This window comes from Acromyrmex echinatior, chromosome 3, assembly GCF_024713525.1.
Source record: "Acromyrmex echinatior isolate Ae372 chromosome 3, ASM2471352v2, whole genome shotgun sequence".
Lineage (NCBI taxonomy): Eukaryota > Metazoa > Arthropoda > Insecta > Hymenoptera > Formicidae > Acromyrmex > Acromyrmex echinatior.
The window spans coordinates 5,807,543-5,835,033 of record NC_141854.1 but is presented as its reverse complement, the minus strand read 5'-3'; the positions used below and the strand labels follow the sequence as shown (position 1 = coordinate 5,835,033).

At 28.6% G+C, this 27,491-nt stretch overlaps 3 protein-coding genes and 2 non-coding genes across 8 annotated transcripts in view; 2 read left to right on the top strand and 3 right to left on the bottom strand.

The window, feature by feature from the left end:
• The window catches only part of LOC105150694 (cholesterol transporter ABCA5), a 48,506-nt gene extending 43,243 nt beyond the window's left edge, over positions 1-5,263 (bottom strand). Inside the window, exon 1 of one of the 2 annotated variants that reach the window (XM_087404800.1) lies at positions 704-5,263. The gene's annotated coding sequence lies outside the window, so the exon portion shown is untranslated. The remainder of the gene's footprint in view (positions 1-703) is intronic. The other variant, XM_087404799.1, reaches the window with a different exon arrangement.
• A 4,207-nt stretch (positions 5,264-9,470) lies between these two features.
• On the bottom strand, positions 9,471-9,564 carry TRNAY-GUA (transfer RNA tyrosine (anticodon GUA)). Its single transcript has 2 exons — positions 9,528-9,564; positions 9,471-9,506 (listed from the first exon to the last, which is right to left on the bottom strand). It is a non-coding gene; the product is annotated as a tRNA-Tyr (tRNA).
• A 1,922-nt stretch (positions 9,565-11,486) lies between these two features.
• Positions 11,487-11,559, bottom strand: TRNAR-UCG (transfer RNA arginine (anticodon UCG)). The gene has a single exon. It is a non-coding gene; the product is annotated as a tRNA-Arg (tRNA).
• Positions 11,560-12,221: 662 nt separating this feature from the next.
• LOC105150695 (COMM domain-containing protein 5) lies at positions 12,222-13,616 on the top strand. Its single transcript, XM_011063943.2, has 4 exons — positions 12,222-12,421; positions 12,598-12,790; positions 13,014-13,160; positions 13,251-13,616. Exons 1-4 carry the CDS (start codon positions 12,325-12,327, stop codon positions 13,432-13,434), a joined length of 621 nt encoding a protein of 206 aa, XP_011062245.1. The 5' UTR covers positions 12,222-12,324; the 3' UTR covers positions 13,435-13,616.
• A 2,618-nt stretch (positions 13,617-16,234) lies between these two features.
• Positions 16,235-27,210, top strand: Cap-D2 (CAP-D2 condensin subunit). Of its 3 annotated transcripts, XM_011063944.2 has the most exons (20): positions 16,235-16,593; positions 16,738-16,872; positions 17,006-17,184; positions 17,259-17,398; positions 17,483-17,564; positions 17,773-17,835; positions 17,908-18,141; positions 18,574-18,906; positions 18,968-19,154; positions 19,267-19,595; positions 19,677-20,069; positions 21,228-21,472; positions 21,544-21,664; positions 21,777-22,252; positions 24,272-24,526; positions 24,745-25,017; positions 25,164-25,306; positions 25,383-25,715; positions 25,933-26,046; positions 26,733-27,210. In XM_011063944.2, the coding sequence occupies exons 1-20, from the start codon at positions 16,479-16,481 to the stop codon at positions 26,855-26,857; spliced, it is 4,275 nt and encodes a 1,424-aa protein (XP_011062246.1). In that variant the 5' UTR covers positions 16,235-16,478; the 3' UTR covers positions 26,858-27,210. The 3 variants fall into 3 exon arrangements, with proteins under 3 accessions (XP_011062246.1, XP_011062247.1, XP_087260077.1); XM_011063945.2 differs by lacking the exon at positions 25,933-26,046; XM_087403951.1 differs by lacking the exons at positions 16,235-16,593; positions 16,738-16,872; positions 17,006-17,184; positions 17,259-17,398; positions 17,483-17,564 and having other exon boundaries at positions 17,779-17,835; positions 17,936-18,141.
• The last annotated feature ends 281 nt before the right edge of the window (positions 27,211-27,491 follow it).

The window sequence follows — 27,491 nt, the reverse complement described above, 5'->3', positions numbered from 1 at the left end:
TAATCTTACTCATACCTAAAATTATCAAATTATATAAAGTTACTGATTAAACAATCGTTAAAAAAAGAATAAAATATTAACAGAAATCACATACACACAAAACAGGTCAATTAGCACTTAGTAATATTTAATTTTACAATATGTGTGTAGACAATATAAAAATTATTTATTTATCAGTATAGTACTCAACGTTTCATAACTATTCTGTTTTCTATTATTTATTCAAAATTTACTCAGTTTCTATATTACTTAAATGTTTTACAACATATTCTACAATATAATAATTTTACATAAAATTTATTTAATAAAACATTAAATGGAAAATTGCTTTCTATCTAACTCTCTAAAACAATAACTTTTATGTATATTTTACTTTATTGGACAACCAGACGCACTGTACAATTACATAAACATGTGCATATAATTTAATGACATACAACATTTTTAATTATTAATGATTAATCAACGTTATTCATGTGTATGCGATATAAAGATTAAAATAATCTCTCTTTGTTTTAATATGAGCTTAAAAATTTGAAAAAATAACTTCAAAGAATTAAGAGCGAGCTATGACAATTACGTCGAACGGATTTGAAATTGGACTAAGAAGTTGAGTCGACGTTGGCGAAGACTATTTTTGTTCGCGAACGAAAGCGACATTCCTATTACGTTTTCGCAAGTCTCAATGATTACTCAGTCGTACCTCAGGAATGGTGCAACAAACAGAGACATGTGCGCTCGAAAGATGAGTCGACGAGATATTCCCATCGTGTCCATCGTCTCTTTCCTGCGATCTTTTGATAGTTTTGAGAAGTGGAATTGATCATCTAAGGATAAATTTTTTTTTTATTAAATGTAATTATGCTGTACATATTGTTAGCTTCGATGAATCATGAATAATTAAAGTATTAAAGTAAGAAAATGAGAAATACGATCTAAAGTTATTTAAATAATATAAATTTAATTAATCTCGTTCAGAGAAATAAACTTTTGATAAAATTGACTCATTTCTAAGACTACTTCATATTTAAATTATGCGTAAAGTTCAACAATATACAAGGTGAGCTAATTATCAGATAAAGACAAATAAAAGACTATCAAGGAGTATGAAATGAAGATTAGTAAAATTAGTTTCCCAGTCATCTAGATTCTTCCAATTTCATTTTTCCAATTCCAATATATTCTTAATAAATAGTAATAAGGCTCTATACGTATAAAACAATGTAGAACAAAAGAAGGGCAAAGAGCATTAATGTATAAAAGAACTTTAATTTAAATTAGCATTAACAATTCATATAAAATAATTACAATTAACAACAAACGACTTCAATCGACTTCAATCGAGTCATTTTCAATGTAGTCTGAATATATCAACATCGTTCTAAACCAAAAATATGTACATGATATTACAATACTATTATAATTTTTATATCGTATTTTAATATCGTATTTTTCATTCCGTGTAATACGCTGCGAATCATTTTTATCAAGAATCAAAGTAGTCATAAGAAAATTCTTGTCAGTGATATCAGTAATGTGTTAAGAGTCCATTAATAAAAAGAGAAAAAAAACGCAGATAGCTGGTAGTTCATTTCGTGATACAATATATTAGTTTTTTATTGTATAAATTATTTTAAGCAAATTTGCAAAAGTAGCGAACATCTAACTTTCAAGATGTCAGATAACGAAATCATCCAATATATTCATCCAATATATTCATCCATAATCAATCCAATATATTTACAATTTTTTGGAATTATCATCATATTATATGCAATTATTACACGATAACTTGAAAGAAGATTTCAGAGAATTATATACAGTTTGCGTGTCATTTAGACGTATCTGATTGCACGAGAGTTTACAAACTTATCTTTATCTTTGTCAATGATGTCATCAAGAAAGTGTATCAAAGATATCAAATAAATTGCAATTCTTAAAGAATCCTCTTCCGATTAATTCCGAGTAATCACTGTTACATTGAATGAACATCGTTATCAATAATAAATTATTTTTTCGAATAAAACTTTTGGCATCATCTAAATGATGAATCTTTCCTTCTTAGTATTAATTTAGCGATACGTATGAGTAATCGATAAGTGACAGATAAGAATTAAAAAAATGTTCGAGTATCGCGATTATTATTTTTAGAGCAAACATTGTTGTATTTTTAATATTATCATCTTCATTTCAAAAAATATAGCATTGCTTTGAACTCTTTTATTTGTGATAACTATTTATATCATAATTTTAAAGAAAGGGTTTGTAAAATCATAAAAAAAAACTTATCATTTATTTTTTCTCATTACTCAAGGTGAATATCTAATTACTTTTTTTTTCTTATACAATTAGCTATGTTTTGATCGATGTTTTTGTTAAATAAACTCTTTTTGAACTGTAATATTTTTAAAGAGTCAATTTTTTACAACATTGCTTTAATTGCTCGTAATTTTTATAAAATTACAAGCTTTTAAATCAAACGACTATAAATCAATTTATTCAATAATTTATTTTCATTATTTTTAGAAAATATCATTCACAATTTTTTTATATTCTTCTTAATCCTTTTTTATTTTATATCCTTTTGCTTTCTTCTTATTTAATACTTAATGAAAGTCTATACGAAGGAGTGAACTGATGTCATACCTTGATATCTCTTACTATTACACAGATAAGAGTATAAATGCACATATACGAATCCATCGCGTATTTCGAAGATAACACGATGAAGCTCGATGTCGCTTGAAACAATTCCGAGATTCTCAACGAGAATCGTTGGGAAACAGACGAATTTAAGATAGGATTATAATGGCGTGAGTATCTATTGAATGTGAAATCATCCTGGGTAAATTCTATCACACTTAATACATAAAATAATTCAACTCTACATAACTGCAGTGATTGTTAATCGTAACTATCAAGAAACTTCATAATATGTAATATCTGGCATTAGTAACTATTTAACTAATCAACCTAGTTCTACTAATGTAAAATTAACTTTAATCTCAATTTAACTTACTGTACTTACGTTTTTCTAATTCTAAGAATTATGCTCGTTTTTATTAATGTAGTTCAATTTTAATTGAATTCTTGATTTAACTATTCATCTTTTTAGTTCTAATCTAAACATTAGAAAATGATGAAAAGTTGAATCAAGATTAACTTTCTATTATCGAATCATGGCTTTGAAGAATTTTCAACTTTGAATTATTCTGCCTCAAATTCGGACACGTACAAAAAAAAATGAAAAACGTTTTGTATCATATTATTATAAAAAATCATATTCTTGAATATTGAAAGAATGTACCAGAATTTTTTTCGGATTTTTTTGGAGTCCGAAAATCCTTTGAAAAATACAATCAAGCACCAGTGATCCAGTTAAACTAGGAGAACAGTGAAGAAAATATTGGATCATGGAAGGTTAAAGTCAATCTTACGGTGGTGAAACCGGGCCTATAATTCTCGTTTCTATCAATGTAGTTTAATTTCAATCTCGACTCAAATAACTCTTCATCCTTTATTAGTTTTAAAAATTAAAAAAATTATTAAAGAAAAATAAAGAGCAAGTTGAACTGCAGAGATTAAAATTATCTAATAAAAATGGACATAAATCAAATTTAGAATAGTTGACTCATGTTTGATGTGCACGATTGCAGTCAATCTTTAGTTCTGATTTCTCTGTTACGAAATGTACCTGCAATAATTATATCTGATTTTACTGCAAGTAGTTCGGGAGGTGCGGTTATGGAGTAAGTCCAAGTGATTGTAGCGCAATAGTGGATGGCGCGTGCATTATACTAACTACTTGCACCCGCCCTCTTGGAGAAATAGTACAATTTCAATTCGAGACGTTTGATATTGACTCCATTAGAAAGTCAGATGTCAGCGAAACATACGGCATTTCGTTAGGTATTACACATCCACTAATTACTACGACAGTAAGTCATCCCGCGATTTGGTCATTCTCCCGTTCTCGGGAGAGCGAGATTGGACAACCGGAAGTCGTCGATCTCCAACTCCGGAACAGAAACGGGATCATCTCGAAGCGGTGCTCGAGAGATCTTCTTTTTCAATCTGTCCCCGATCAGTTCATCCTGCTGACGAACCCGTCTCGAAGTCACCCCCAAACTTACACACCCACATACAACATAAATATACTTTATATATATATATATATACATATACATCACACATACACATCGTTATACCCACGCACACGATGCGCCCCTGCCCCCGTTTCCGCTTGCTTCTCGTTTGCTCGGCTCCTCACCCTCTTGCTCCTCACCCCTCGCTAAAAATCGATCCGCTACCGGCCTGGACAGCAGCAGTCCACGTCGAACGACTCAGAACCTGCACCCTTTCCTCGACAAGCGTAAACGGGGGGCAGGCTGGCAGGCATCAAGCTGCAGACACCTCAACACATTCAATCGATCCCCAATCAACGCCATTACGTGACGAAAATCGGAGTAGACCGGAGGTGGTGGGTCACCGGCGATCATAACTGTCCTGTCGCAGTGTCACCACGAGGTGTGATGCCTCCTGGAGTAATCCTTCTTACCTGTCCGTTACAACGCGCGACAATCGACCGACATCGCTCATCCTCGCGCGATCTTGCTACTGCGGTTCACCACCGCAGTTCACGGCGCCAGGGCGGCATCGAACGATGATCGCCCACTCTCTCCTACAGGCTCCGTTGGCTTTTCTCCGAGAGTTGTCACTCACTCACCGAAGTCGCATAAATACGTTTCCTTCGCGATTTCGCACAATTCCGCTTAATTCCTGCGGCGATCCTCACGCGACTTCGGTCGCGCCTTCGTGAAATCGCGACTCGGTCGCGCTTTCGTGGAAGCTACCGAATCTATGCTGCTCCACGCTATCGCGATTCCGCTTGCGCGGTTCAACCTTTCCGCTCGATCGTTCAACCTTTCGCGAATTTACGCTGACTCGATCCGATCGCGCAACTCTTCTCTTCTCGCGAACTCTTCTCGCCCCCTGAGAGCCGTCGCGACTACGCTCCGAACTATGTTCCGGACTGACGGTACACGCGTGAACCCGTTGTTACGACCGGCGGCATCAGACTGCGAGAAAGAGCGCCGGACACCCGCGGACGCGTTCACGGCCCTCTGACACCTCCTCACCGCACCGTCAACCCCCTGTCGCTCCTACGGCACCGCGCCGGCCGCCACGGTTTCGACGACGATGTCGTTCGCTCTCTCTCCCCCCTCTCTCTCTCTCTCTTCCTCTCCTTACTCCCCTCGATGGTGACCACGTCTACGTCGTCGCTCTCTACCTCCGCCGTCCTTGGCTCGCACAAGCGCACTACTCGATGACGCGCCACGACTGCGCGCCATCATCGCCGCGCCGCCGCTGGGGATAATCGTGCTCACGATAGTATCAGAGTACAATCGGGATTTAAGACTAAAAAAAGGTGGCAATAAGAGAGTATAAATATATATAATAAAATAATGAGTCATGAATTCTTTAGTTCTATTCACACATCGACGTATCTCGAAATCGATGTAATTCATAAAATTTAACGTTTCCAAGTAAAATGATGCGTCTATTCTGGTGAGAGATATATAGGCGCAGAAGTTACACAGAACAAAACACACGATTGAAATTTTTATATCTTTTCGAAAATTTTTCTTATCATCTTATATTTTTTCACGTTCATATTGTATTAAAATTTATATTACTTTCTATAAGTGTTTCTCACATTTAACAGTTTCATTCGACATATCTAAGCTTTAAAAGCAGAGAATCGAAAGAATACATAAATACACAAATAAAGATAATAAAAGAAATATAAACTTAAACATTATATGTACATACACATAATTGGAAGAAAAATATCTCACTTTCTATCATAATAAAAATTAATATAATTAGCTGTAAAAATATTTATATATAATTCATATACATATGTATATACATATATTATACATACTGTATATATATAAAATTATGAATATGCATCAAATTAAATGTATCTATCTTTTTAAAATAAATTTATATTTATACATATATATATACATATATATACATAAATTTAAATTTATAAATTACCAAAGAATTAAGATTAAAGAATTATTCCTCTCTCTTTCTCTCTCTCTCTCTCTCTCTCTCTCTCTCTCTCTCTCTCTCTCTCTGTCTCTTTGATTTGCGTTTTTTACACTTGAGGATACCATCTCAAAGCGCATAATATATTGAACTGTCTTTCTCTTATTCTTACCCTTATTCTTACTCTTATCTTTTCTCCTCAAAAACAAAACACACACACTATCTTGTACATTTATTACCAAAGTAAATAAAACAGGAATAAACATGATATTTTAATAATCGCTAGTGAATATTTATTTTGTAATAATTACAATATATTTTAGTATATCATATATTATTATAATATAATTGATACACACACAATTGTACTAAGTAGTTAATATTTGCAAACGTTTATTCAATGAATTAATCCCACTTAATCATCGATGATAAAATTATCGATTTTGTAGTTAAATAACGCAATTAAATAACATTACATTCTCGATTCTGTGTTCGGTCATAATTATCTTAACTTCCACGTGATAAATATTTGCACGTACGTCATTGGTTATATAGTGTTTTTGTTTTCACGGATAAGTCTCATTGCGACGATATATCGTTGACGCCTTTCCATCCCTCGTGCTATGCCACCCCCGAGAGTCTCGAGTCGGACGTCAAAAGGGTGGCAGCACGTATTTGTCTAGAATTGCTACTCGCATCGTGAACAACGCAGACGCGATGTTCTCTATGCGGTATCATTGCTATATTTGTAAAATTAAACTGATTTAAAGATTATGTCTTTTGATTATAAATCCTACGATCCACTCTTTTACTATCATACTTTCCTAGTATAATGTTTTAATAAAGTATTTAATTTTGTTTAATCTACAGATGTTTAGTAATATAGTACAGTGATAAATGGTACACAACAGTGATAATCTGGTATATACTCTAAATATAGAATTAATAGTAATATATGTATAATGTCCGTTCTGGAATGATTTTACTATCCTTCTAATAGCAGATAAATTAAAAGAGTAAAATTATACGTTTCTTTTGCGGATTTTATTTTAATTTTACTTATTAGAAAATTTTATTAATTTTTAAAGAAGTGTAATAAACTATTAAGTATAATAAATCATTGTGTTAATTATAATAGAGAATGAAAATGAATCGTCTTTTAATTAGACGTTTTGTTATAAATATTTAAATACATATATAACCTTTATATATATATATATCTTACAATTAGCAAATATATTAAATTAAGTAGAAAATTCTAAAAATTAGGATGACATAATTTATAAAAGAGATAATAATTAAATTATTATTACTCTCGTTAAGAATTAAAAATTCTTTTAAAAATATTTAAATATTATCTTTTTTACATTGTGTATATATAAAATGAAATAATAATTACTCTTTCAAATTTTGTAGAGTATCAAGCTATTTGAAATAAATCAAATTAATTGGGAAAAATTTTCTTTTTGCAAATAAGTTTCTTAAAAGTTTATATGCGATTGGAATATTTAAAAAGTTATAATTAAAAAAAAGTCGAGAAATAACTTGTTGCGTAACGGTCAGAATGTGTTTGCCGCGATGAATTCTATTATAATATAATCGATAAGAGAAGATATAAATGACTTGTATCGGCTTTTTAATTTTCGATATTTAATTTGACTGGGTCAAACTTATGTGAAAAAGGATCGTTGATCTTCGCGAGACACGAACAATATTTAGGCGCGGTTTCGTGTTGGAGTTAATTCACTTCGCTCTGATTAGACAAAAAAGAGCGGCACACCCTCGCAAAACTTCGATCCCCAAAATAGATAAATGGATAAGCATCAAATATGTATGACGCAGATTCAATAGCACGCCAAATAATATGATGAGAAATTCATAGACTTGATTCATTTACAAAAAAAAATTGTCATATCAAAATTAATGATAATTTTGTTTCCTTCATATGTTTCTGATTTTCTTTTTAATTGCATATGATAAAAAATCAGTGATTCTTTTCTATAACTTAATTCGCTATTCAAATAAGACATCAATATTGGATAATTCAATCTATTCATATTATATTTTATATGCATATATGCATATTATTTTTAAAACTTTTTTTAAATATATAAAAATATGTAAATAAATAATATAATAAATAATAAGAAATATTTAAATTATATATATATATATATATATATATATATATATAATATATATATATATAGAAAAATATATAGTTATACACACGCGCGCCCGCAAAGAGAGAAACAAATTTAATTAATAATATATAAATAACATAAATAAACACTATCTTATATTAATACTTCATAAATTACATAAATTACATTTTATAATATTCTTTACATAGAAATAATTCGTGTAATATAAAACAGACACATTTTTACACAATATTTTATATATTGTACTTAAAATTTTTTGAACGTTTTAGAATTATTTTTTGATATTTATATTTTATATTTCAATTTTATATTTGAAATTTTTACAATTACAAGTTTAGTCCTATGTTTAACAATCTGTCAACATAATGCCTTCTAATCAAATCAGAAGAAGTTCTAATCATATACTTTATTTTGATCGTGTTTTTTTAGATGTGAAATCAATATCTCATATACGGAAAATCATGAAGTAATCATTCTTCATACATCATTGGAAAATCATGAAATCACTCTTTATGCATTACTGTGCGAATGATAAATGAAAGACTATTTTTAGTTTCCCTTTCTTTGTTGTCTATCTGTTTACTCACACATCTCTGAAGAAAATATTTTGTAAATAATTTAAATAATTATAAAAATGACTTTCTATTTTACATAATGTAACACAGTTGAATCTGTTTAATAAATAGAATAAAATAAAGATAAATATTCAGTTATATTAAAAAATATTAAATTAAAATAATTGCAGATAAGTTAAAAAAATTTTGTTTATTTCCTAATACATATTGAAATGTATTTCTCTTTATTTGTTGCAATAAAAAGTTAAATATAACGTAAACAGGTTAATAATAGAAAGAAATTTATGTATGTATAATAACCTATGGCATTATTAATAATAATCAATATTCATTTTATCATTTTAATATAGTAATCATAAAATCTCTAATAAGTATATTTTTTTCAAAAATATTTATATTTATTATTATACATAAATAAGAACTTTGTTTATAATAAAATTTATAACAATCCATTTGGATTATTCCAAGAACAATAACAATCTACATAGTAATATAAACATAATCTCTTGTATTAAAATTATAACAGTTTATGTGATATACATATATACATTCTCGTAAAAAAATGTTAATAATTTTGAAAATAAAAATAGAGATAGTGTATTCTATTAAAAGATATGTTTAAACTTAATAAAAGTTAATAAAAAAAAGCATTAAAAAAATATCAAAAGATTCCTTCGAGCCGGATTTGAACCAGCGACCTATGGATATCTGCTCGTAATCCTTCCAACTACAGTCCACCGCTCTACCAACTGAGCTATCGAAGGTACATGTGAGGCTACGCCAATGAATTCATTATATGATAGAACTTAAATCGCATTACTAACTAAAAATTTGTAAGTATTAAAATATCTTTTCCCAAGACAAAAACTAACTTATCGAATAATTTTGCTATAATATAAGATAATCAGATCTTATATTGTTAATTATTCTTTAAATATGTGTCAGTAAATATTTTAAAAACAATTTTTCTTAAATATCTGTAAGTATTTGATAAAAATTTGAAGATTTACAAAAGTATTGTAAATAAAAAGTTATATCAAATTTGGTAAATTTTCTTTAGAAAATAAATAATAATTTATAAAAAAATATATATTAATATCGATAATTTTATAATAAATGGATTATGATGAAATTTTACTGTAGAAAATTTAGCTAAAAGGTGATTTAAAGGCTATTTAATCAATAATGTTTCGGGAATCGTCGACCTTTCTTGATAATGTCATAGCGCGTATTAATGACATCACTGAATTTAAAATTGAACATCACTTTTAAATCTTTGTTACTTCATTGCTTATTATTCAAGAAAATGTCTCGAGGTCGTTGACTTCGTACTCGTATGTGGAGCTTGGTTTAAATATTAGGAAATTTACATAAATAAAATATATAGATATTACAATTACACAACATCAAAATGCAATTAATACAACAACCGTATAAATAAGCTGATTATATTATATTATTTATCATTATTTTGACATCAACTATAATTACATCTTTAACGTTTATTATTTGTATTTGAACAAATAATAATACAACAAATAAGCTTATTTGCTGAGAATTTAATAAGTTAAATATTTAATATAAAATATGCTCAGTAAATGAGAATGAATTGAAACGGATTCAGTTCTTTAAAAAAAATTCATTCGCGAGAACATTAAGTCTTAAGAATCTTTTTCATTCTGAACGTATTTTTATTCTTTTATAAAATTATAGACAATCATCAATTCTAAAATTATTGTGAATTAAAAAATATAATTGTAATTATTTAATTCATTTATCAGTACTTATCAATTCAAAATTTTCAATAGGAAATGCAATTTTTCAATACTTGGATCTATATATGCGTGCGCGCGCGCGCGCGCGTGTGTGTGTGTGTGTGTGTAGATTCAATATATATATATATATATACATATATAGATCCAATTATATATATATATATACATATAATTAGATAGAAAAACTATATTTCCCATTCAAAATTTTGATTTGAAGGCTAAATAAATTAAACACTCACAAAAAAAATGTTATATATATATATATATGGACATATTTTATATATAATTGTATATATAAAATATGTCAATTTTTTATATAATTATATATAATTATACATTTATAATTATATATATGAAATATTTTTTGCAATTACAATTATATTTTTCAATTCACGATAATGTATTTTAGAATTGCCTGATATGATTGTATATATATTTATATAAAAGAATAAAATACATTTAGATTGAAAAAAATTCACTTAACGTTCGCAAATGTGTTTTTCTGAAGAAATAAACCCGTTTCAATCCATCCTCCTTTACTGGGATGCGTAATGACAAAAAGGTTTTGATAAAAAATATATATATATATAATATATCATTTTACTTATCTATTATTTAAATTACGCATAAATTGAAAGAAACTAATTAACGTGTAAACTTAACTTTAAATTTATACATTAATTTTATTTTGAATTAGATTAATTAATATTAATTAATTATTATATAATATATAATTATATAATATATAATTTTTAAAATAATTAAAAAATTTTTATGTATTTTTTAATTTCTGACGGGTTCATATTACTAAAAAGAATAAAAATATGAAATATGGAAATCATAGGACAATTCTATATAATAATAGAACATATAGTGTGTCTCGTATAGCAGAAAAAAAAATTAGTTGCCTGCGACCGTGACAGGACTCGAACCTGCAATCTTCGGATCCGAAGTCCGACGCCTTATCCATTAGGCCACACGGTCAGTTGTAAGCAGTGACTTCAACCAAGTATATCAGGGAATTTGGTTGATTTTCTTATCGCATATTAAGCTTAAAATATTAAAATTAATGTGATTTTATATATAAATGCTACTAAAAAAAATCTTACAACGCGTTCCATAACATTGTAATTCACTATTTGTATTTAATAGCGTTATTATATATATGTTATTGATCCCTTCTTCAACAAATAAGCGACATTCACATCATTAACGATGCATTTACTGTCGAGCAAAATAATTATTAATTCAAATTTTATATCCAAAAGATTTGTAATAATTATAAGTAAACTTTTATAAGTAAAACTATTTATTTATCACATTACTGACAGCACTTACTATTAAATCATTGGCAATGGATAAATTTTTTCATGACTGAACTCTGGAACACGGATAGAACGTTGACATTATCGACCGTTTCAATCATTATTAAAATATATCTAATTTTTATGTATGCTAATTTATGAAGCATCTGTATAAAAATAAAGAACTTAAATATTGCATTATATAACTAAATAATATATATTATTCAGATATATTTATATCAAGTCGAGCAATTTCAAGAAATTTATATTAGCAGTCAATATAAATTCTTCTACCTGCATCATATCTCGGTAATATTACTTATCTAATTTTCTTTAATCTCCAATAGATGGCAATGCGTTCAATTTTGTTTGGGGCGTTAGACATTTTTGGTTAAGTTAGCAATTGAAATTTGTCAAAGTTACTCGAACTGAACGTCACTATACAATGACAACCCTTCAAACGCAGCTTTTGAGTGCTTTAGGGAACAAAACAAAATATCTTGCGGAATTAAAAAAAACATTCGCGCGTCCATTAATACAACGTGAGTTATTACTTTTATTAAAAACAAACTAAAATTATTTTAAAGAATTGTAATTGAATTAAATAAGAGTTAGATTGAAATATTAAATTAATACTGCGTCAAATTTACATATTATGTATAACAAGAAGGAACAGGATATCTATGTCATTTGTATAATAATTGTTTAAAACATATAGTTGCAGTAAAAGCAATAGAACTGGAACACGTAGAAGAAGGTATATTAGAAAGAATAAGTAAAAAATATAGCATACCTGAAGAACATGTAGATGAATATTATGCTGCTATTCTTACAATTTTAAAAATATATCTACGTTCGCAATGCCATAATATTAAACCTGTGGAATTTAAACAATGCTTGGAAGAATTGAAGTAAGTGTACATATATATGTTAGGTTTTGTAACTCAAATGGCTCTTATAGCTTGTGATTGAACATTTATATTTTTATATAACAAATAAATTCATATCTATAACAATAATTGTTATAAAGAATAATAATAAAGAATAATTTTAATTATATCTTTTTTTTTATAATAGCATCTAAAAAGTTATACGGAATTTTTCTTATCTTTCTATTTTTTATGCATATTACAGATTGAATCCAGAATGTGTAGAAGATTTATCCTCTGTGATTTATGGTCCAAAACAAGCAGATTTGTTATTAGGTTTAATTCAAAGAACAAAATTTAATCCACAACTTATATCTTGCAAATGGCGCGTAGATATTACAATCTCATCAAAGTATGTTTGGATATTTTTTTTTAGTAAATATTTATTCATAAAATAATATTTTACAGAGAATTCTAATATATTTTTCCATATATATTGCAGTATATTAAACAGAGTACTAGAACCAACTATTATGATGGAATGGATTTTCAATACAGGTGAATGTGTGACTTTTGAATTATCTTTGGCAAAGTTTCATCAATTGAGACATACTGTAGCTACCATTCTCGTTGAGTTACAAGCACTGGAGCGGCATAGTATTTTTAAAATTATTCTGTCTAGCTGACAGTAACAATCTATTTTAATTCGTTATTAGTAGCAATTCTGAGATAACAGTTTGCTCGGTAATGATTTATTAATTCTAAATTCTAAGCCGTATGAAAATATATAAATATTTACATTTCTATTATATCCAGTTTATTGTATTACAGATGTAAAAATTATTTATATTAAAATTATAAATAAAAATTGTTTGTATTATTATTATTATATTATAAAAAATCTCCGATTTTTCATTATTATTTCAATAATTTCTAATATAAAAATACAAATGTCGGATCAATAATATAAAAACATTTCTCTCATGCATTATATTTTTTTATTAAACTTTATGTATTCAAATCTTTTTTAATTAGGCCATTTTCTTCAAAAAAACATAAGAGATGTGTGTATGTGTGTGTGTGTGTGTGTGTGTGTGTGTGTGTGTGTGTGTGTGTGTATTTTAATCACTTATTTTCTAATAATTTTGTTTTGATGATAATTATAATGATTTTCCTCGACAATTATGTAAAATATCTAATTGCGAATCTTAAAAATCAAAGCTAAAAGTCGTCAGTTTGCAACTGAGAAATATAATGCATTTGTCGGGACAATTATATTTATAACAAGAATAATTATCTCATTTTATCTTACAGCAGGAAAATAATTTATTTGCTGACAGTTTTATAATAGTGCTACATACAAAATGATTTAGGATTAAAAAAATATACTGAATAAAATTAAAGAAAATACAATGAATTAGGAAAATGAAATAAATTATTTTAATTTAACATTTATATGTATATAACTTTTCATAAGAGTAGAACAATAAGAGTAGAATATGTACATATATGGATGTAAATGTATTTATTTATTGTTTTATTTTATTCAAATGCAATAAAGTAACATGACTATTTTATAATGTCATTCAGAATTTATTTATAAAACAATTTTGAACTATTGTATTTGATTATACTTAATAAAAAATCGAATTTTAATTTATAAGACAAAAAGGGCATATAAGGCTAAAAATTAAAATTAAAATTAAAAAAAAATTAAAAAATTATATTTATGAAACCTCAACTCTTTTGTGTGTGTGTGTGTGTGTTTGAGACAATTTTAAAATAATTATAATTAAATTAAAAGATTAGTTTTGTAATAAGCAGTAATTTAAGTTTCTATAATTAAAAGCGAAATTTATATATAGATATGTACACATTATGTACAATATACGTACCATACCTGTAGATGTGTTCGGCATTACAAATCGGATGCGTCCGTTTGATCTTTTACTCGAAAATCGTTCGGCATCTCATATCTTTCTGCTACATGTCATCTCATCTACGTTCGGTATTAACATTTCTAGAGCTGCTCGATCCACTCTGGATTCAAAAATCGAGCTCGCAGATTTTCGCGCCTAAATTAAATTCATAACCTGTATATTTATGATAATATATCCAACTAATTTGTTAACACGTAACGTACATTCATCTCTTTTAACACTTTTATTTTATAAATAGTATATTTGAATTGTTATAATCTACAAACGCTCAAATAAATGCTATCAAATAGAAATTGATGAAGTACATTATGTACAATATTTAACGAGGAAAGTAAATTTTTAATTCTTTTCCTCTTTATGAATTTGTGATTACGTATTTGGAAACAAAGAATTTGCTAGTTAAATTTTAGGTCAATACTTATGTTGCACATATAGAATAAAATTAAATTAAATTGTATTACTATATTAAAGACTTTAACGAATATAGGTGTGGTCAACGTGATATTGCAAACGCTTTGAAGCGTTTTTTAATTAGTCAATTTGTAAAATTCTTTCTTCTAATTGGTCCATCAAATATTTCAAAACATTTGTAGCGAGATTAACCACAGCCTATAAATCAAGTGATGTAACTTATAAATTTCAAATTACAAAAATTTATTTGTAACGTAGTATTTTCTTTTAAGAAAACACACCTTGTGTATGATTCTGCTACATTCATATGTATGATCTATTTTTAGTATAAGGTTGCATTTTCATGCTGACGCTCGACGCTCGATTCGAGTGTCAAACAGATCACGTGATCAAAAGTGAGGAATACCAAGCATCAATTTTGATCACATGATCTGTTTTGATGTTCAAATCGGCAACATGAAAATGCAGCCTATAAGATTATTATCAGTTTTTAATAAAGCGAAAGATATTTTCAATTAGGATATTTTTTATTTATTTCATAAAAATAAACAATTTCATTTTATAATCTAACCTTAAAAGACAGTTTACAGCTCTGTATCATTCAATTGGAATTAATTTTTGATTGCTCGAAAATCACGTGATCAAATTCGTCATCTGCTAGTTTATCTTAGACTTATATTGACGCACCTTTAGTTTAGTCCGCTCTATCTACTCAAGATGAATAGAATCAAAATTTGGAGCACTCTGGAGTGCGTTTCAAAACTTGACTCTGTCAACTCCGAGTACCTTTTATCTTTATTCAACATTTGATGACCGACAAGGATAAAATAATACTAGAGTTGATAGAGTTTAGTAATTAAGTGCCATAGGCCTATTCTCTTTATACCCATTCTATTGTATCTGTTTGATCTATATTTTTAGATCTAACGGAATATGCCAATCAGATGCAAGAGCTCAGTGAGCAGTATAAATACTGAATGGGTGCATTCAGAACGATAATCGCTCACTGAGTGCTCAATGAGCTCTTTCATCTGATTGGCATATTCCATTAGATTCTAAAATATAGACCAATCAGATAAAAGAGCCAGTGAGCGGTGTCGTTCTGAATGCACCCAATGCATCCAATATGAAAAGGCACCTTTAATTTTTCCGTTAGTGGCGTTGATAGCATTTGTTTGAACTCGATTAAGTTTCATTCTGATCAATTTTGATATACCTAATCGAAAATTTGTTAGAAAGAACATATTTGATTGTGATGTATAAATGACCAATGAAAAGATATTATTTTTAAATATTTAGTGAAAATATTATAGAGTAGTGTAAAGAATCTCACTAACAGTGCTTAACATTTTTGGTGATACTTTCAATATTGCGTGAAAATGGTGAAAAAATTCGTGATTCCTTTAGTGAAGGATGAACTTTTAACGTCACATGCTGGGCAGTATTTTGTCGAAGAGATTACTCCTTTACGGGCGCTATCTCAAACTCTTGATTGTAATAAATTTAAAATTGTTTATAGTTAATCGAATTGTTTATAGTTAATAAGTTATTGTGAATATATTGTTATTAGTGTGTGTAAATCATTAAAATAACAGTTGTATTTAGATAGTTTAAAACTTATTTTAATTTATGTTGCAGCTACACGATTAGCATTGCAATCAAATGGAGCACATTTTATTTTGAATCATTTTGACACATTTTTTTCTGTTATTGTTCATGGCAGTAAAGTGGAACTGCAGGTCTGTCTACGTTTTTTCAGTAGAATTCACAAAGGTAATATTCTTTGCGAGATGTTCTATTATTATATTAAAAATAGTAATATTATGTTTTTACAATAGATATAAATATATAATTGATTACAATAAATTAATTATTTTATTTAAATTTGTACGTATGTGATTTTCAGCTGTGGAAGTACTTTTAGATGAACAGGAAAAAATATTTGATCATGGCAAAGATATTGCAGAAGAAGAGAATAGGGAAACATATCTATGCATTAACAATATGTTGGCATATTTATTTTCATGGTTTATCTGCCATATAGAAGAACATGTAAAAAATATAAATGAGAACAATATTGGAAAGGTATGAAATTTGTCTAAATCTATAATATCATGTTACAAAGTTATATGAATGAAGATATGAATGTTTCTTTATAGCGTAAGAAAAGTACAAAGTCAGATATTGAAGAAGAATGGGAGCAATCCAGACAGAAAGCATTGGAACTTCTGTATAGATGGCTACAGATCCCATTGCATAAAATATGGAGACCGCCTATTGTTGATAATTCATTTGTCATGTAAATTATGGAACACAAAGTTATTAAGTTTGTTCTAAGTTAAAATTTTAAAATAATGTAATATTATAACTGTAATGCTTGCAGGACTTTAGCACAGATATGTTATAAGATATTAGAACAGAGTAAGGATGCTAAGCAAAAACACGCAAGGGAAACTATATTTGAGGTATTGCTGTTTATGTTTGCATGTCCCTTACATAAATGTAATACTAATATTGATCAATTAATTACTTATTTTGAGTATTGAAAGTATTGTCAATAGTATTTTTAATATTGGAAATAAGTGATTAATTCATCTTAGTATTAGTATTAAATATCTATAAGAGGTACATATGAATCTTATATTTAATTACTATAATTTTTGCTACAAACAGATTCTAGGAACTTTAGTTAAAAAATACAACCATGGAATAACTTGTGTTGTGAGGATTGTTCAGGTACTTATCTGAATAAATATTTGTAATTTCTATTTATAAAATATACAAAACATTGTGTGTGCAATATTACAGTTGGTAAAATTATATGATGCACTGGCAGTACCAATAGCGGCTGGCGTAGTACATATGATTACTGAATGCGGCTGCAATGGTTTGATAAAAGAAGTGATGAATGAGATAGGCCAAAGCGAAGTTAACGAGACGGATAGTCGCAATATATCTATATTTCTGGAAAATATCGCAATTTCACAGCCTAATCTCATAATTCCTATCCTCGACAATATCACAGATTATCTGTCAAGTGAAGTATGTTTTCATTATAATTCTCATGCTATTGACTGAATAAAAAATTTACACGTAAGCTATTAATTTATACCATAAGCTATAAGAAATTTATCAATCACAGTTGAATGTGAGAAAAATAAAGTTGATTATTTTTTTGTAGTTTACTGTGAATGGTCAATTTCTTATAATTTACAGTATAAGTTAACAGTATAGTTTATAGTATAAGTTAACAAATCACAGTATAAATGATTTTTTAGAGTTTCAGCACAAAAATAGCCATAACTGAGTTGTGGTCATAATCGTAAATCAACGCACAATGTTTTGATCAGCCTACAACTGCGACTTTACGTTCCATAACTCGGTTATGACCATCTTTATGCTTAGGCTTTAATTATTTACAGGAAAGTATTAAAATGTTCTTATTAGAATTTTAATTTTAAATTCTTTTAATAGTTTTATACAATGAGAAATTGCGTGATTGGAATCTTGGGTGCCATGGTGCAAAAAACATTGACTGGTGAAGATCTAACAGATAAGCAGAAAGACCAACGCGACGAATGTCTGGATAATTTGGAAGAGCATATGTTGGATTGTAATGCTTACGTGAGGTCGAAAGTGCTTCAGACTTGGCAACGCCTGTGCTGTGAAGGCGCTGTGCCATTAACAAGACACGGAAAGCTTTTAGCCTACACCGCATTACGATTAGAAGATAAGAGCGCAAATGTTCGCAAACAGGCTCTTCAATTGCTGCGTACTCTGTTGCAAAGCAATCCTTTTGCAGGCAAGGTATATAAACACGAAAATTAAACATTTTTTTATGATTAAATTGACCTATATATCTGTGCAGTTAAATTGCGTTGAACTCTCTAATTCATTCGATAAAGAGAAGGCAAAATTACAAGAATTACAAATCAATATCGTGAGTGCTAGTGGACGTGGTAACGAGCAAAGGTTCCAGCTTTGGACTGTTTTACAATCTGAAATAAAGGCAGCAATTAAGGAAATTCTGAAAAATAATGAGGAATATATAGATAGTTTGTATTATATTTATATTATATTTCTTGTCAATAAATTATTCAATGACTTCTTTATTATTCCGTTTGTAAAATATATTACAAGATCTGAATTGTATGAATTTCTTTGTAGATGTAGAACAAGAGAACATCGACCCAAATCATGCGTTTGAGCATGTGAGACAATTATTATTAAGCCGAAAAGTCACTGAAGCAGTGACATACCTGTGGAAGACATGTATGACACTAGAGCAAATTTCTGGAATGGAAAATTTTTCCACTGCTGCAAAAGAGGAATTTTTACTTTCCTTTTTATTGAAAATTTTCATAGAGTCAGAAAATGAATCGCCAAATAATGAAAATGCAAATGACGCGCAAAGTTCAATTTCAGAACAAGAGAAAGAGAACAACAATAAGAAAGAGGAATTAAGATTACGAAAGCGTGTTATTGATTATTTAAAAGTATGGGACATAAAATTGTGAACGTTGCTTTTGAATCATTAGTTATATGTTTTTATGTATTATATATATTTTTGGTTACAGAATTGTTTGAAGTTTGCTACCGAGTTGGAGAAGGCGATACCAATGGCAGAAAAATTGCTGTTTTCTACATGTGCTGGAGATGCCGTCGAATCATGCACATTTTTAGGAACTGCTTTCCAATTTGGAGTAACCGGAGCGGCCGACTCTATGCGTGAAGCTCTGTTTCAAGTATTCCATCGCGATCAATCTGTGCGTAATAACGTGGCCATAGTGTACAAAGAGATCTATCTTGATATGAATAACGACAAACGATCAATCCGTCAAATAGCTGTTGCTCGTGCGAATCGTTTAATCGAATTGATGAAAGAATTAAAGCCTGGACAGAGCTTGGCTTTGACACTGCTAATTGTAACGTGGTATGAAAATGGAGAATTAAACAGTGAATTACTGCAAGTAAGTATATTTAATAATTGAGATATGGGTTTCTGAGATGGATTATATATTCCATTCTTTTTTCAGATTCCTTTTTCCATAATCTTCAAAAACTTCTCCCAACCTCCCAATCAACCTTGTTAAAACTGAGACATATACAGGGTCCATTTTAATCAATACAGTCAATTTTCCTCGAAATTATTAATGATTTGAAAAAAAAATGTTTTAGATAAAAAAGTGATATAATTTTGAGGGACATATTGATCATGTTTTTTTTCTAAGTGAAAGATAAAGACCATTTCAACTTTTCTAAATGGAATTATATAATTTTTTAAATATAATATCACATTCCTCTATTTATTCTGCGTAAAAAAAGTATTAAGATAGAGATATCAAAAACTAATTTACGAGATATTTTATATTTTATTCTGGCACATATTAATATGAAATATTAAATATGTCATAAACTATTAATTTTTTTTATAATTGTTATTAATACTTTTATGGACAAAATAATAACGTGAATCAATTAGTGTAAAGAAAACACAGTTATTTAAAAAATTTCCATTTTATCTTCATATTTTTCTTAAAGCAACTATGTGTTTTCTATATACCCATTAATTCTCATTATTCTGTATAAAAGTATTAATAAGGTATGATTATACAAAAATTAATAGTTTACGAGATGTTTAATAATTCATATCAACATGTATCAGAACAAGGTATAAAATATTTCGTAAACTATTCGTTTTTTAATATCTCCTTAACTTTACTTTTATATGCAAAATAAATACAGAAATCTCATGTTATGTAAAAGAAAGCATATAATATCATTTTAAAAAATGGAAGTAATCTTCATTTTTTTTTGACATCCTTACTTAGAAAAAAATATCGTAATCAAAATATATCCCCCTCGAAACTGTTCCATTTTCAACTGAAAAATTTTTTGTATCATTAATAATTTCGGAGAAAATTGACTATATTATGATCAAAATGGATTATCCTGCATATGAAATAAAACCTGAGATCAAATCTCTATCGACTACATCGATCACTCTCTTACACAACATATTGAAATATATTTAATACTAGATTGAATTTTGTTCAGCGATAAGTTGTAAATATTTTAAGCATTTTAAAAATAGTGATTATGTATTCTAACGAATACTGTATTTGTAGGTATTATGGGAAAAATTCTCCATGAAATATCCAGACACTTCTCTAATAGATAGCAGAACCGCGTTAATGATAATAACGATGATAGCTCAGGCAAAATCTAACATAGCATCTGATAATCTAGATGTGTTAATGAAGATAGGATTTGGTCCACGCGCGAAAGGCGATCTTCTTTTAGTACGAGATGCTTGCAGAATGTTGTTAAAAATCAAACAAAATAGCAAGGATGTCGAAAAGCCACCTTTGAGGTAAGCCTTTGAAGATAAAAATAATTCGAAACTTTTGGGAAATTATTAATGAAAAATATTTTATCATATAGGTATCCTAATGATCATGATATGTTCAAAGAGATCATGACGTTATTAACAGAGTTTTTTACTAGTACAGAAGAAAATGCTTACATTTCTTTTGCGACAGATGCAATTAATGTTATATATCATGTAAGTAAGATTGTCGTATATTAATTAAATGCACAAATACTCTTAGCGCCGAAACATTACCGTGTATACTGATACATTTGGAATATCACGCTGAGATAGTTTTACTTTGCAGTTGGCAAATCAACCGGATAAGTTGATAAAGGAATTATTATTGAACATCACCGAAAAGGGTCAGTTTATGAGTAAAGAAACAAATGAAATATCAGATGTATCGAGCTTTGTACTCTCCAAATTGCTTTACATAATCGGACACGTTGCCATCAAACAATTAGTTCATCTAGACGTGTCCATTTATAAGGAACTGAAGCGTAGAAATACGCTACGAGAGATGCAAGGTAAGAAAAAGAAACGAATAACGAAAAGCATATGTTCGACATCTGATAGGGCTAAACCGGTGAACGTGTCAACAATCTCATCGAACTCGTCAACCGCTCAACGAACCTCTCGAAATAAAGAAACCTCGATATTCAATGAGGATAACGGAGAAGAAGCATTAGAAGGTGCAGTAGACGACGCTGAGGCGGAGTTCGTAAACGGCGCACTCGAACATGAAATTATTACTGGAGATGGCTTGCTTACGAAATATGTGTACGTATTGAGAATTGCAAGAATAACATTCGGTTATTAGATATCAATTAATATACAGAATGGCCCATCGAAAACGAAATAGACTAAATAATTCCTACAAAAATGAAAAGACGCAAAAATACATTGATTTGTGTTGGAAAGGGAACATCTTTTGACGTATAATTCTTACCCTCAATTTCAACCCCTTAAGCGGGAGATGACAATACCTAAAAAATTTCAAATGGGAAGGAAGGGTCAAATGATACATTAGAAAGGTCTTTTAATTCCCTACATTCCGTTTGAGTTTTTTAATTTGATTAATTCGTTTAGATAACATAGGTGTTAAATCTAAAACAAATCTTTATATCTTCAAACTTTTTTCTTTATTGTCCATCGAATCAATCCATTAATAAGCAAATGATGTCTAAATACGTGTCGTATTTATAATACCGTATAATTTAATGTAGTAATTGTTCGAAATGTTGACCATCGATTTCCATACAATAATAGAGATTCTGCTTGAAACGTTATCGTACATTCTGAAGCATTTGTGGGACGATTTGACAGCATTCGTCGACATACGTTGACATAAATCTTCTAAAGAAGCTGGTGTTAGAAGCTTGTGTTACATAAATTTTATTTTTTTTAATGACTTCACAAAAAGGATCCCATAGTGACAAATCTCGGGATCGAGGAAGCCATTCAATAGCGCCTCTCCTTCCAAACCAATGACCCGGAAAAGAATATTCACGAACGAATCGTGCATAATGTTCTGTCCTATTGGAAATATCAATTGATATAATGTATCGAGATAGTGCTCATCATTCTCGATAATATCACTTAACGTTGGGTCAATGATATCTTAGCAATTTCGAATACATTTTCCCATTCAAATTACGAGATAGAAAAAAAGATCCAATGAGACAATTATCAAAAATGCCACCCCAAACATTTAATTTTTATGGATGTTAGATATGGACTTTGTAAAATGTCCTCGGATTAAAATTTATCCAATAATGACAATTATGGCGATTCACTGTACCATTTAAGAAAAAAGAATATTCGTCGTAAAAACAAATATTAAAAAGGAAATTTAGATTATTCGTCACGTTCAGAATCGTCACTTCTGTTTGATTTCATACAGGTCTTCCAGCATTTCGTTTTTTATTGACGGATCCAATCTCTTTAAATTTTGTCATTAACTCCAAAACATATTTGCGATTGACATGCTTACTTGCATATCCTTGACTGAATAGCTCAGCTGTTCTGTTAGCACATTCATTATTTCCAAAGAAAAGTGTAATTCATTTCAACCCTTTTCTGCATTCGAGTAAACCATAATGAAATTCACTTGTTGCACACACTAGATAGATATTGTTTGGTCTTACTTGAAGATTACACCGAAGAAAGCCTCGTAAGTTGCTAATATTTGTAGGTTCTTAATATTAAGAACACAAAAGAAAAAAATCAAAACATTGGAGCACAGTAGAAACGATCAAAATTCGAGTAACGATCGGAAACGATCGGATTTACAACTTTGAATGTCTTTAAACATACCTTGCTACTAAAAGTCAGAATCTCTATTATTTTATGGAAATCGATGATCAATATTTCGAACAATTATTACGCGAAATTACACGATGATACGTATTTAAATATCCCTTGCGACTTATTAATAGGCTGATTCGATAGATAATAAAGAAAAAAGTTTAAAGATATGAAGATTGTAGATTTTAGATTTAACATTGTATCTTCTAAACGAATTGATCGAATTTAAAAAATCAAACATAAGAATGTAGGGAATTAAAAGACCTTTTTAATGATGTATTATTTGATCCCTCTTTCTATTTGAAATTTTTTAGGAATTGGTATCTATGCTTAGGAGATTGAAGTTGAAGGTAAAAATTATACATCAAAAGATATCCCCCTCCCAACACAAATCGATCTGTTTTTATATTTTTTCGAAGAGTCATTTTTGTAGGAATTATTCAATTTGTTTCGTTTTCGATGGGTATGTCCTATATGTACAATTGTTTACAGTCCACTGGTATTGGATGTGTGTCAATATCCTGATAAATATAACAATGAAAACGTGCAAGCAGCAGGTTCTCTCGCACTCAGCAAAATGATGACTGTCAGCTCCGAATTTTGTGAACAATATTTGAGACTCTTGATCACTATATTGGAGCGATCGCCATATCCCGGAATCCGATCAAATATGTTGATTGGATTAAGTGATCTTGCTACTAGATTTCCCAATCAAGTGGAACCATGGTCGAAACACATTTATGGCAGGTAAGTTGATTTTTGTACATCAATTTTCAACATTTAAAATAAAATCTTAATCTCAGATTAATAATTAAATTTTATGACATTAAAAAAATACTTTTGAAAATTATTAATTTTTTTAAGCTTTTATTTATTCAATAGTTTGTCTTATTTCATATAAAAACAGCAAAAAGATAGTAGAAAGTAAGATGATATTATTATATCAATATTTATCTTATCTATAGACTTCGAGATGAGGATATAAACGTGCGTAAAACATGCGTTCATATGTTGTCGAATTTGATAATGAGAGAAATGATACGCGTAAAGGGACAAGTTTCAGAATTAGCCTTATGTGTCATTGATGAAGATGAACAGATACGCCGAGATACTAAAGAATTCTTCAGTCAACTTGCTCAAAAAGGCAATGCTCTATACAATATAGTGCCTGATATATTATCACGCTTAGCAGATCCTCAGTTGAATCTTAAGGAGAAAAATTTCCAGGAAACCATTAGGTAAGTATTATACATAAAGTATGAAATCTGCAGCAAGAAATCTGAACGCTTTATAAATATTAATATTCGGCATTTTAAGAATGGATCTGAACACGGAGAAAATCCGCGAAACGCATAAGCTTTATAAATATTGTTATAATTTGCAGGTATATTCTCGGCCTAATGCAGAAAGAGAAGCAAATCGATACTATAATTGATAAGATTTGCACTAGATTTAAGTTAGCCGCCACAGAGAGACAGTGGCGTGATCTTTCCTACTGCCTTTCGCTTTTACAATTCAGTGGAAAAAGTAAGTGAGCTAAATATAATATGTTTAATAACATAATTTATCAAAAGAGAATAATTTTGTTTTATCTTTCTTAAAGGCATACGACGTCTCATCGAAAGTTTACCATTACTGAAAGAGAAAATTCATTATAAACCAGTATTAACGGCCTTACGAAGTATAATTGAACAAACGAAGAAAAAAGCGGATGCAAAAGCAGTTTGTCTAGAATTAGAAGAGAAAATACAGGAACTTGTGGACGCTAAGGATAACGAAATGACAGATAACGAGGTAACAGACAGTCATTTAATGCCACCACCATCTACTGTGCCAAGAAACAAGAAAAGTATTCGTCGAAGTAGACGTAAGAGTATGAGCGATGAAGATGAAGATAGCTCTGATGACTCTGAAGAAGATGAACCCGTTATAAAATGTAAGTTTAAAATCGATTTTGTTAATGTTTTTTATACATTGTATATTATTAAGAAAATATACATACAACACAATATTAAATAGATATCTACAATAGAGATAATTTAGATCATAAAATTAAATATTTCAAAAAACGTTTGTATAATAATTGTATATATGTGTATTTTTAAAATATGCACATTGATATCTCAAAAAAAAATTTTATACTTATTTCACAGCAAAAAAGTCATCCAATAAAGAAAATATTTCTTACGCAAAGTCGATTAAGGATAGTAATGAAGATAATTCTGATGTCAATAAAGACTCAGATACTTCGATATCAATGAGACACGGTATTGGTCTTTTCAACTTAATTTTTTGTATTGTAATTTAGTAATTAATAGAATGAACAACTTTTGGTATTTATAGTTGGCTTTTGGTGTGAACAATATATTTATTTGGATATACATATGATATACACATATATATATATATATATATATATATATATATATATATATATAAAAGTGAATGAAATTCTAATTCATAATTTCAAAAACAATTTCTGGTAAATAAGAATTTCTTATTTACATATATATATATATATATATATATATATATATAAACAATTATTTTTGCTTAATATCTATCATATATATGTAATTTATTTATTATATATGTATTACGTTATTCTAGAATTTTTTTAAATAATAACTTCTACATAGTAAACGAATAATTATTTAATATGTAATAAAATATATATGATAGATATTGAGTAAAAATAATTTTTTATTCATATAATAAATTAATAATAAACAATATATCAAACTTTTTGAAACTGTTATAATATTATTAAATAAAGTTATTGCTCTCAGTTTTTAGTATTTGCAATTATATATAATTTTGTCATGAACTTTATGAGAATTGATGATCTAATTGACAATAGGAATAATGTATTATTTATATGCGTGTATATCTGTGTGTGTAAAATAAAAGATGTGGTGGAGAATAATAGTAAATTTATTTTACTTTTTTATAGGTAAAAGAAAAGAACGCGCAAAGGAAGACACAAATACGCTTAATAATATTAACTTATCGCCATCTCCAAAACGAACTAAATCGTTGCGGGAAACTCCAAGGAGTTCAGTTCGATTACGCAAATGATTTACTTGTAAAATTAAAATATAAAATTTTTTTAATGGACAAATGTAATATTATATTAAATGTAATATTATAGTTTAATATTATTTGAGTTCTATGTAGTACAATTAGTAATTATGTCACAAAGTAAGTATTAAATTTGTTGTATTAAATATAAATAATATTTAAGATATCAGTAGTTGATACCTTTTTTACGATATTTAGGCGAAAATCTAGGCTTAATTAAAAATAAAAAAATAATGTAAATTTATGTAGGAAGATATGATTTTTATAAGATAATTCCTATATTAAAAATATACTAAAAATATGTAAGACAATGTAATAGAATAAATTTAAATAGAAGCATTAAAAGATAAGGACTTGGATACTAATTTTATACAGAATAGTTATATTAATCTTATTTATTAGTTTTATTTATTAAAGATTAAGCTCTAATTAACTTATTAATTATCGACAATTAACTCGAGTCACAATCAGTCACAACAATTAATTCACTGGCAAAATTGCTTACAGCAAAATTTTTATCTATACAATTTATTATTTTTGATCTCATTTTTATTTCCGCGTCAAATAAAGAATAAATAGTTCTATCCATATTAACAAAGTAGTATAAACATTGATTAAGTTAATTGTAAAT